General features: G+C 71.9%; 1 protein-coding gene across 1 annotated transcript in view; it reads left to right on the forward strand.

The window, feature by feature from the left end:
- Window positions 1-286: 286 nt before the first annotated feature.
- Window positions 287-9,470, forward strand: part of CHLNCDRAFT_137207 (hypothetical protein) — a gene marked incomplete at both ends in the record, with an annotated part of 11,043 nt that continues 1,859 nt past the window's right edge. Inside the window, 26 exons of the mRNA XM_005845307.1 lie at window positions 287-409; window positions 520-859; window positions 1,041-1,180; window positions 1,390-1,513; window positions 1,641-1,708; window positions 1,863-1,997; window positions 2,184-2,261; window positions 2,455-2,565; window positions 2,772-2,849; window positions 3,029-3,149; window positions 3,347-3,486; window positions 3,674-4,010; window positions 4,182-4,315; window positions 4,545-4,719; window positions 4,935-5,837; window positions 6,003-6,089; window positions 6,255-6,435; window positions 6,545-6,668; window positions 6,852-6,917; window positions 7,093-7,209; window positions 7,458-7,688; window positions 7,848-7,994; window positions 8,185-8,324; window positions 8,546-8,653; window positions 8,855-9,042; window positions 9,243-9,438. Coding sequence (XP_005845369.1) covers window positions 287-409; window positions 520-859; window positions 1,041-1,180; window positions 1,390-1,513; window positions 1,641-1,708; window positions 1,863-1,997; window positions 2,184-2,261; window positions 2,455-2,565; window positions 2,772-2,849; window positions 3,029-3,149; window positions 3,347-3,486; window positions 3,674-4,010; window positions 4,182-4,315; window positions 4,545-4,719; window positions 4,935-5,837; window positions 6,003-6,089; window positions 6,255-6,435; window positions 6,545-6,668; window positions 6,852-6,917; window positions 7,093-7,209; window positions 7,458-7,688; window positions 7,848-7,994; window positions 8,185-8,324; window positions 8,546-8,653; window positions 8,855-9,042; window positions 9,243-9,438 — 4,592 coding nt within the window. The remainder of the gene's footprint in view (window positions 410-519; window positions 860-1,040; window positions 1,181-1,389; window positions 1,514-1,640; window positions 1,709-1,862; window positions 1,998-2,183; window positions 2,262-2,454; window positions 2,566-2,771; window positions 2,850-3,028; window positions 3,150-3,346; window positions 3,487-3,673; window positions 4,011-4,181; window positions 4,316-4,544; window positions 4,720-4,934; window positions 5,838-6,002; window positions 6,090-6,254; window positions 6,436-6,544; window positions 6,669-6,851; window positions 6,918-7,092; window positions 7,210-7,457; window positions 7,689-7,847; window positions 7,995-8,184; window positions 8,325-8,545; window positions 8,654-8,854; window positions 9,043-9,242; window positions 9,439-9,470) is intronic.

Here is a 9,470-nt window from a genome sequence, read left to right on the forward strand (position 1 = left end):
ACCTCCTCACGCCTTTTGCTTCCAGTAGACTTGTTATCGCCATTTAGGAATCTTGCTACTACTAGCTGTGCAGCTGCAGCGTGTACAGGCGGCTCAGCGAGGGCGGACCAGCCCAGAGCAGCCCATGCGGGGGCTGCAGCACGCTGAGGCTGACAGGCAGCGTCCAGGTGCGGGTAACGGCTGCCCGCCCCGCCAAGGGCACGCTGGGGACTTGATCAGCTGAAACGATCGCAGCTCGCACGCCCAGCCCCCCGCATGACTAATTCGCATCGCCTGCTGCTGCAGAATGAACGGCGGCTATGCCCGCTCCACCTCCTCCCGGTCCAGCGAACCGGGGCGGGGCGGCGGCCAGCGCGTGGCCCTGTCCCGGCAGCTCAACAACCAGATCACGCAGGCGGCCAACCTGCAGGTGTGGGCGCTGGGGCAGCGCTGCTTCCACCGCCGCCCGCCGCCGCCGCCTGCCGCAGCGGTCGCTCGCAGGCGCTCACCGCGATCGACCTTCCCGTCGCTTTGCCGCAGGAGCTGATCCATATGGTGGTGGTCAATTTTTCGCGGATGAACGCGGTCAACTACTGCACCGCCTACCACCGCATCGCGCGGCACGTGCAGGACCAGCGCACGCCGCCCGACGCGTGGCCGCCGCACCAGCAGCAGCAGCTGGGCGGCCTGCTCACCGAGCTCAACCAGGCGCTCATCGACCGGCTGGAGGAGGTGCAGGCGCACAACCTTGGGCTGACGCTGTGGAGCACCAGCAAGACGCACCGCCTGCCGCAGCAGCACTGCGAGGAGCTGTGGGCCGCGCTGCAGGCTGAGATCACGCGGCGACTGGCCACCGTCAGCAAATCCACCTACATGACGGGTGCGCCCCCTGCACTTCCGCTGCACCCTCGCCGCCGCCCGGACCTGCCCCGCCCTCCCTGACCCCACGCCCATCCCCCAAGTTCACACGCCTGCCCGCTTCTGCCATCCCGCTCCCATCCGTCCATCTCCCTTGCTTGCCTGCCCCTGCCCCTGCCCCCGCCCCTTGCCCTCCCGCGCAGACAAGCACTACAACTTTGGCCCCCAGTCCCTCTCCAACATCGTGTACAGCGCCGCCTCCATGGGCCTCAAGCCAGACTACGACCTGCTGCACGGCGTGGCCAGGGCGGTGGTGTGGCAGGCTGGGGAGTTCAAGCCGCAGGTGGGCGGCGGCGCGCGCGTGTGTGCGCGTTGGGGGTGGTGCCATGTGTGCTAGTGTGGCGAGCTTGGAGATTGCAAAGAGAGGAGGGCAGGGAGGGTGGAGCGAGCTGGGAGGCCGGGCTGGGGCGGGCGGCTGGCGGTGCTGCCTGTGCCTGCTGCCGAGCCGCGCGTCGCCCGTGTGCCCCCCCTCCCCCTTGCCGCTGCCGCCAGGGGCTGGCCAACATCTTGTGGGGGATGGGCAAGCTGGGGGTGAAGGTGTCGCACGAGGTGCGGCAGATGGTGGATGCGCTGTGCCGCGAGGTGCAGGCGCAGCTGACGCACAGCAGGCACAAGGGTGAGGGCCGCGGGCTGCTGGGGGGCCGCGCCGCCGCGGGCTGTCGCCCCCTGGCGTGGAGTGTGCTCAAGGGGAGGCGGCCGGTCCGGCTGCTCACCCGCTGCACCCGCGTGTGCCGCGCCTGCAGGCAGCTTTGCCCCGCAGAATGTGTCCAACACGCTGCATGGAATCGTCAACATCGGCATCGTGCCCTCGGTGCGGCCCCCTGCCCCGCCGTGGTCGCCTCGTGCGGCCAGGCAACCAGCCCTGCTTCCCCTGGAGCCGCCCGGGCGCTCCACCTCAACAGCCGCCGACCCTGCTGACCTCGCCCTCCTGTACGCCCCCGCTCCCGGACCCTCCCTGTGTGCAGCCGGAGCTGCTGAGCGCGCTGGTGCGGGCGGCGGATGGCATGCTGCGCAGCTTTGGGGCCCAGGAGCTCACCAACCTTGTGTGGAGCCTGAGCCAGATGCACCGCTGCGGGGTGCCATTCACACCGGATGTCGACGTGAGCGCGGCGAGGGGGAGGGGAGGGGCAGGGGACGCGGGTGGCTGCCCGCGCTCGCGGGGCGCTGGCTGCAGACGTGCGGCTGCTCAGAAGAGGCTGGGCGGGCTGGAGCACGCCCACTCTGCTGTTCATGCTGTTTCCCAGCCTGCCCTTCTTCCTATTCGTCTTCCTTCCCAATTGGTGCAGGCCCTGCTGACCCGCATCCCGGATGAGCTCAGCCTGCTGTTTGGGGACCGCGCCTGGCGCTCGCGCGTGCGGCCGCAGGTGCGCGAGGATGCAGCGCGCTGGCGAGCGGCTGGCTGCGCCCGTCCTCGCTGCATGGCCTGGCTCGGGTGCCCTTGCCTGCCGCTCTGCTGCGTCTCTCCGTCCCTTTTATTTCGGACATGCATCCACCACCCCCACCACCTTCTTGCTCATCCACCGCCCACCGTTGCATGCCTGCGCCTGCCTGCCGCAGACCATCAGCAACCTGGCGCTGGCGTACGCGCACCTGGGGCGCAAGCCGCAGCTGCTGATGGCGCTGCTGATGAAGGAGGCGATGCCGCTGCTGCCGCAGTTCAAGCCGCAGGTGGGGGGACGATGGGAATACCATGTGGTGTGCAGCGCGCGGCGGCAGCTTCTTCTACCCCGAGGCATGGGCTGGCGGGGAGGCATGGGCTTGCTTGTGCTCAGTCCCTTTCCATTGGCCAGCCGATCCGCCTCCCACCACGCTGCCCTGCACCTATCCCTCCCCCACCCCACCCCTTCTGCTCCCCCACCCCACCCCTTCTGCAGGAGCTGAGCAACCTGCTGTGGTCGATGGCCAGCATGGAGTTCTGGCACGGGCCCGGCGCGGTGGAAAGCATCACGCAGGTGGGTGTGCCCCCTCGTCTCCCCAGGCAGCTGCCCCCCCCACCCACCCACCACCCGGGGTCTGTGCAGCGTGGATTCCCAGACCCGCCAGGGGCTTGCATCCCCGGCATCCCCGCCGCACCGCGCCGCCGCACAGACCCGGCACGCGCCCTCCCTGCCGCGTGCGCATGCGCATGCAGGCGGCATGCGGCGTGGCCGACCGCATGAAGCCGCAGGAGATTGCCAACTGCTGCTGGGCCTGGGCCACCATGCGCTTCTTCCCAGGGGCCGAGGTCCTGGACCTCATGCTGGCACATGCGGGTGGGTGCCGTGGTGGCAGCATGAAGCGCATGACGGGAGCGTTAAGCGCATGAAGCGTGCTCGCAATTTCTCGCCCCGGCGGGAGGGATGGGCTGGGCACATGCCCGACATCCTGGCACCCGCGGGGCGCGTGGGTGTGGGGCTGCTGCGCTCACGCGCCTCTGCTCCTTTGCCCTCGCCTGCGTGCGCCCCTGCAGAGGCGCAGCTGGATCGGTTCAAGAGCCAGGAGCTGGGCATGCTGACGTGGGCGGTGGCGCGGCTGGCGTACATGCCCGCAGCCAGCCTCGTGCGCGCCTGCCTGCCGCTGGCGGCCGAGTGGCGCAACCCGGCCGTGCAGGTGCGCTGGCGTGTGTGCGTGTGTGTGGGTGTGTGGGTAGGGGCAGGCGTGGCAGCAGGCAACGGCTGGCAGAGCGCGTTGGCTGGCTTTCACTGTTGTCTGCTGCGCTGCCCCGGCGGCCCCCCGCCCACCATCCCTCGCCCACATTCCCACACCCGCCCGCACCTCCCTCCCTGCACACACGCAGGACTGCGGCAACCTGCTGTGGGCCTTCACTGTGCTGGGCATCCTGACCCCCGAGGTCATGTCTGTGCTGGGGCACAAGATGCTGTCGCTGCCGCGGGAGGCCTTCACCCAGGAGGCTTACATCCAGCTGTACCAAGCCAAGATGAGCCTCAGCCAGGCGGTACACGACATCGCCGCCCACATCCCCCCCGAGCTGCTGGCCCGCGGCGAGACCGAGTGGCGGCAGCAGGCGGCGGTGCTCAAGGTGTCGGCCACGCACCGCGACGTGGCGGCGGCTATGGCGGAACTGGGCATCGAGCACGACATCGAGCGCCGCATCGAGGACGGGCTCGTCTCGGGTGGGCTCCGAGTGTGGGGCTGAGTGTGGGGGTGGGGCAGTTTGGTGTCGGGTGGGGTGGTTGGGCCGTAAATGAGATGGTCCAGCTGCCGTGCCGGCATCTCGACTCCCGCATATCGACTCCCGCCTGCGCCCTCGGCTCCCCGCCTGCCCCCCTGCCCCGCCGCCGCAGTGGACATCGCCCTGAGGAGCGAGCGGGTGGCGGTGGAGGTGGACGGCAGCGCCCACTTCACGCAGAACGAGCCCTTTGTGCCGCTGGGCCGCACGCTGTGGCGCTGGCGCCTGCTGGCCAGCCGGGGGTGGCGGGTGCGGGGGCAGCGCCGCCGCCAGCTCAGCCCGCGCGCCCGCCTGCGCCGGGCCCGCTGCCGCCAGCCTGCCGCGGGGCTTCGCTGCGGCTGCACCCGCGCTCCGGGGCTTGCTGCGTTCGCCTCGTGGTTGCCTCGCACCCCATCCTACCGCCTGCCCTGCACACGTGCACACACCCCACCCCACCACCCCTAACCCCACCCGCCGCCGCACTGTCCTCCCTCCCCAGGTCGTGTCTGTGCCCTACTTCCGCTGGGGCCTGCTGCGCAGCATGGACGAGAAGAAGCGGTACCTGTACCAGCTGCTGCAGTGCCGCAGCGTGTGGGACTGCTACAGCCTGGACCCGCAGGACCGGGACGCGCCGCCCAGCCCGCCCGCCAACCTGGCGCACCTCACGCCCGAAGGTGGGCGGGGGTTGCGGCGGCGGTGTGGGGTGGTGCGCGCATTTGTGTATTTGCGAATAGTGTGCGAGGATGGTTGGGAGGGCGGGCCTGGCCAGCAGCACGCCATCCGTCGTCACCCGGCCGTGGCTGCCTGCTTGACTGGCTGCAAGCAGCGCCCGCCACGCGCCGCTGCTGACCCTGCTTCGCACGCCGCACCCCCTGCTTTCTTCCTGCAGAGGTGTTTCAGTATGCTTCCGAGGGTGTCGCGTGCAGCACGCTGCTGCACCCCAGCAGCACCCCGGGAGCCTCCCCCACCACGCCACTGCTGGCTGGGCTGGGCCCGGTGATGGGCGGCGCTGCCAGCAGCTTCACGCCGGCGGACGCCCTGCGCCCCGCCAGCGCCAGCAGCGGCGGCGGCTTGGCGGCCACCCCCCTGCCCCTGCCGCTGCCGCTGCCTCTGACCAGCGCCGGGCTGGGCCAGCCGCCGTCCTCCCTGGCATCGGGCTCCCTGGCGGCGGCAGCCAGCGCGCGGTCAGCCGGCGCCGCCGCATCAGGCAGCGCATACAGCCGCCTGCCAGACAACCTGTACAGCAGCGACAGCCCGCGGGGCGGCAGCATCGGCGCCGCCTTTGGCAGCGGCCGCCTGGGCAGCGCCGGCAGCGCGCTCAACATCGCCGCGCGCCCCTTCACCGCCACGGCCGCCGCCGCCGCGCCGGCCCGGACCGGCAGCGCCGCGAGCTCCGCCTCTCCAGCCGCCCAGTCTGGCGTGGCCGGGACCGCGGCGCCGTGTGGGTCCAGCCTGGCGCCCACCGCCCCCAGCTTCTCGCCGGGTGGAGTGCCCGCCGTCTGCAGCCCGGGATCGCCCAGCCTGGCGCGAGGCACGCCGGCCGGCCGCGGCAGCTACGGCAGCAGCACCGTCGGCTCGCCGGCCCTGCCGCCGTTCACGAGCGCCTACTCCTCCGCCACGCCGCCGCCGCCAGCGCCGCCGCAGCTGCCCAGCCTGGCGCACGCCAAGCAGTGCGCGGCGCCGCGCCTGGCCAGCCCAAAGTCCGTGGCTGCCGCGCTGCCTGGCGGCCCAAGCGGCGGGGCTGCGGGCGCGCCTGCAGCGCTGGCGGGGCTGGGAGACGACAGCTCCGACGGTGGGTGGCCTGCTGCCCGCTGGGTCCCAGCCCCTGCCTTCATGTGTTACTCCTGCCCTCTGCCCCTGCCCGCTCCCCGGCAGCGTCCCACAACAGCTGCCTGCCTGCCTGCCTGCCCGTTCCGCCTCTACCCGCCCACCTGCCTGCCTGCCTGCTTGCCTGCAGACGACATCGGTGACCTGCGCTCGTACTTTGGCTCGGTCATCGGCGTCTCGCTGTCGCAGCCGCAGGAGCCGCAGGGGCCGCTGTCAGGTGCGACGGCCGGGGGCTGTCCGCGTTGCGGTGAGGCCGCCTCTGCCTTTCGCGCAGCTGCTGCCGGCTGGCTGGGCAAGAGGGGATGCGGCGATCCAGCGCCCTGCGCTGCCAAGCCATGCAGCTGACGCGCGTCTTCTGTATGGCTCCTGCACGCCTCTGCAGTGGAGGAGGTGCGCCGCAAGCTGGCGCTGCTGCCCGCCGAGCAGGCGGTGGCTGATGTGGCGCCCGCCTGGCTGGAGGGCTGGGATGCGGCGCAGGCTGCGGAGCTGCTGAGCCAGCTGGACAGCCCCACCACCGCCTCCAGGCACGCGGATTGCTGCGGCATGCTGTTGCTCTGCGGCTGGTGGCCCGCCTGCAGCGCTGGCACAGCAATGGCTCGCCAGCAAGGCCCTGCCTGGCGGCCCGCTGCCCACCTCCCCCCCGCTGCCGTGCCCGCTCCCCTCCCTGCGCAGGGCGCTCCAGCTGTTTGAGTGGCTGCGTGGCCTGGCGCCAGACAGCCCCCAGGCGCACCTCTGCTCCCCCGCCGCCTACACCACAATGATTGTCCTGTACGGCCGCTGGCGCAAGCCCAAGCCGGTGAGGCTCCGCCGCCTTGTTGCCCCCGCCGCACCTCCCTCCCGCCGCCTGCTGGCCCCCCCGCGAGGCTGTTTTCACCGGCCTGCATGTGTGGGTGGCAGCATGTGTGCTCGGCGTGGCAGCTCACCCTGGCTGCCTCCCTGCCTGCCTGCCTGCCTGCCTGCCTGCTGCCCCTCTTTGCAGGCGGTGCGGCTGTTTGCCGAGCTGAAGGATCGCGGCGAGGACTCTCCCGAGGTGCACTCGGCGCTCGTGGAAGCCTTTTGCAGGCAAGCGCACGCGGGCGGCAGGGAGGCTGGGCAGCGGGGGGCTCTGTTCGCCCCACGTCATGCCAGCCTGCACGCCTGCCTTGCCCAGCCCTGCTGCACGACTGTGGGCCGGCATGGCGGGGCCGCGCCGGCTAGCTGCGTCGCGCCCCTAGCTGCAGCCGACCTTCCCCGGCGCTTCCCTGCTGCGCAGGAGCGGGCAGTACGATGTGGCGCTGGATGCGTACCGCAACATGCTGGCCCAAGGGCTGCCCCCCACACCTGCTGCGCTGCTGGCGGTGCTGGATCTCCACATGCAGCGCAGCAGCTGGGAGGAGGCGGATGCGGCGCTGGCGGGCTGGGCGCAGCATGGCGGGGCCGGCGGCGCACAGGCGAGGCCGGCCGCTCGCCTGCGCCGCTCGCTGAGGCTCGGTGGTTGCGGCTGCAGGCCTGGCTGGGCATTGCAGGCTCCTCCTGGCCGCCACCTGGCCGCCACCTGGCACCGTCGCTCATGGCCGCTCTGCATCTGCCTCGGTTTGCGCCGCAGGTCTTTGACGCCGTGATTGAGCGCGCCTGCGCCGCCGGCAACACGGCCGCCGCGGAGTCTGCGTTCGGCCACATGTGCGCCGCCGGCGTGGCGCCCTCCGCCCCCACCTTTGCCGCCCTGCTGGCCGCCGTGCGGCAGCAGCACCCGGCGCCCGAGGTGGCGGAGCTGGCGGTCGGGCTGCTTGGGAAGGCAGAGGCGGCGGCGGGGGCCAAGCCCGGCCGTGCCATGCAGGTGGGCAGGTCCCTAGCTGGGTGGAGTGGGGCCGCAGCCAGGCACAGCACTCAATCGCTGCGTCTATGCACACGCTGTGGCGCATCTTGCCTGGGAGGCCCATGGAGAGGGATTAGACACACCTGCCGCCCTGCTGCCCTGCCTGCCACCTTGCCCCAGGCTCTGCAAGAGGCGTGCCGCTCCCACGGCTGGTACGATGTCAGCCAGCAGCTGCTGGCACGGGTGGAGGAGGCTGGGGCTGCCCCCAGCCTGGAGATGGTGAACGGAGTGCTGGCGGCATGCGCAGCCGGCGGCGCGGCGCAGGAGGTAGGCGGGCGGCGCTGCGGCACGCGGGGCAGGGGGTCCTCAGCGGGCTGCGCCTCAGCGGCGGCGCTTGTGTCCCTGCCTCCCTGCCTCCCATGCACGCCTTGTGTCTTGTCCCGCCTGCCGCCCGCCCCCCGGCGCCCTCCCGGCAGCAACGGGCCGTCCTCGCTCGCGCCTCCCTGCTCCCCCGCAGGCCCGCCAGGCGTTTGACAAGCTGGCTCGGCACGGGCTGCAGCCCTCGGCCGACAGCTACCTCCACCTGGTGGAGGCGCTGTGCCGGGGGGGCCAGTGGGCCCAGGCGGCCCTGACCTACGAGTCGATGCTGGCGGCGGGGTGAGCAGGCCGTGCGGCTGCTGCGGGTGGCTACCTGTGGTGTAGTGAGGGACCCATCGGGGTGCATGCTCCAGCGCTGCTGGCCCTGCTGGCCCTACTGGCAAGCATCCGGGCACATCATGTGTGTGCGGCTGCTGCGCCCTTGGAGGAAGCGCTGGGCCCATCCACCCACCCGCCTGCCTGCCTGCCCACTTCGCTGGCTGGCGCGCATGCTGCCGCAGGGTCGTGCCCAGCGAGCAGCTCGCCAGCCTGGCGGTGGACGCGCTGTGGTGCACAGGCCTGGCCTGGGCTCAGGCCAGGGCGCTGGAGCTGTTCCAGCAGGCCACCAGGTGTGGTGTGTGGAGGGCTGGGGCAGGGCAGAGGGGCCTTTGGCTGTTGTCTGGCTTGCGGCTGCCGCTGGCGCAGCGTCCTTGGTGGCGCCTGGCGTACGGCAGCCACCGTTGCCGTGCACTCCCCAGTGTGGGGCATGCCTTATGCGAGTGGGTTGTGTGTAAACCCCGCGTCGCCTCGCCCGCTCCACCCCGCCGCAGCGCGGGCTGGCTGCCGCCCCTCAGGGCGGTGATGAGCGGCAGCCTGCTGAAGCTGGACCTGCGGGCGCGCCACGCGGGCACCGGCATGCTGCGCATGCACCGCTGGCTGCTCGACCTCCGCGCCTCCATTGGCAACAGCGGCGCCGCCTGCGTGCTGGATGAGGCCAAGCGCGTGTGTGTGATCAGCTGTGAGTGCCCGGGGTGGTGCTGAGCGGGAGCGTGGGCGTGAGCGGCAGCATGAGGCTGTGCCCGTGGCCGTCACAGCGCAGATCCGTCTGCTGCCTTGCAAGCTGCCGAGAGTTGCGGCATGCGCTGCAGCCAGCGACGCCACTCGACCCTGCTTTGCTGCTGGCTCGCCGCCGCCCCCCCCGCTGCCCGCCCCGCGCAGCCTCCCCGCCGGGCGCTCGCGGCGGCGGCGCCGCCGACCGCCACGCCGAGCTGGCTGCGGGCCTCAAGGACTCGCTGGGCGCCAGCCTGATGCTGCACGGCGCGCCCTTCCGCGTCACGCACGAGGATGGGCGCGCGCAGCGCATGGAGTCATCCACCTTCATGCTGAAAAAATGGCTGTTCACAGGTGCCTGTGGGTGTGCGTGTGTGGGTAGGTGGGTAGGTGGGT

This window comes from Chlorella variabilis, assembly GCF_000147415.1.
Source record: "Chlorella variabilis unplaced genomic scaffold CHLNCscaffold_18, whole genome shotgun sequence".
Classification (NCBI taxonomy): Eukaryota; Viridiplantae; Chlorophyta; class Trebouxiophyceae; order Chlorellales; family Chlorellaceae; genus Chlorella; species Chlorella variabilis.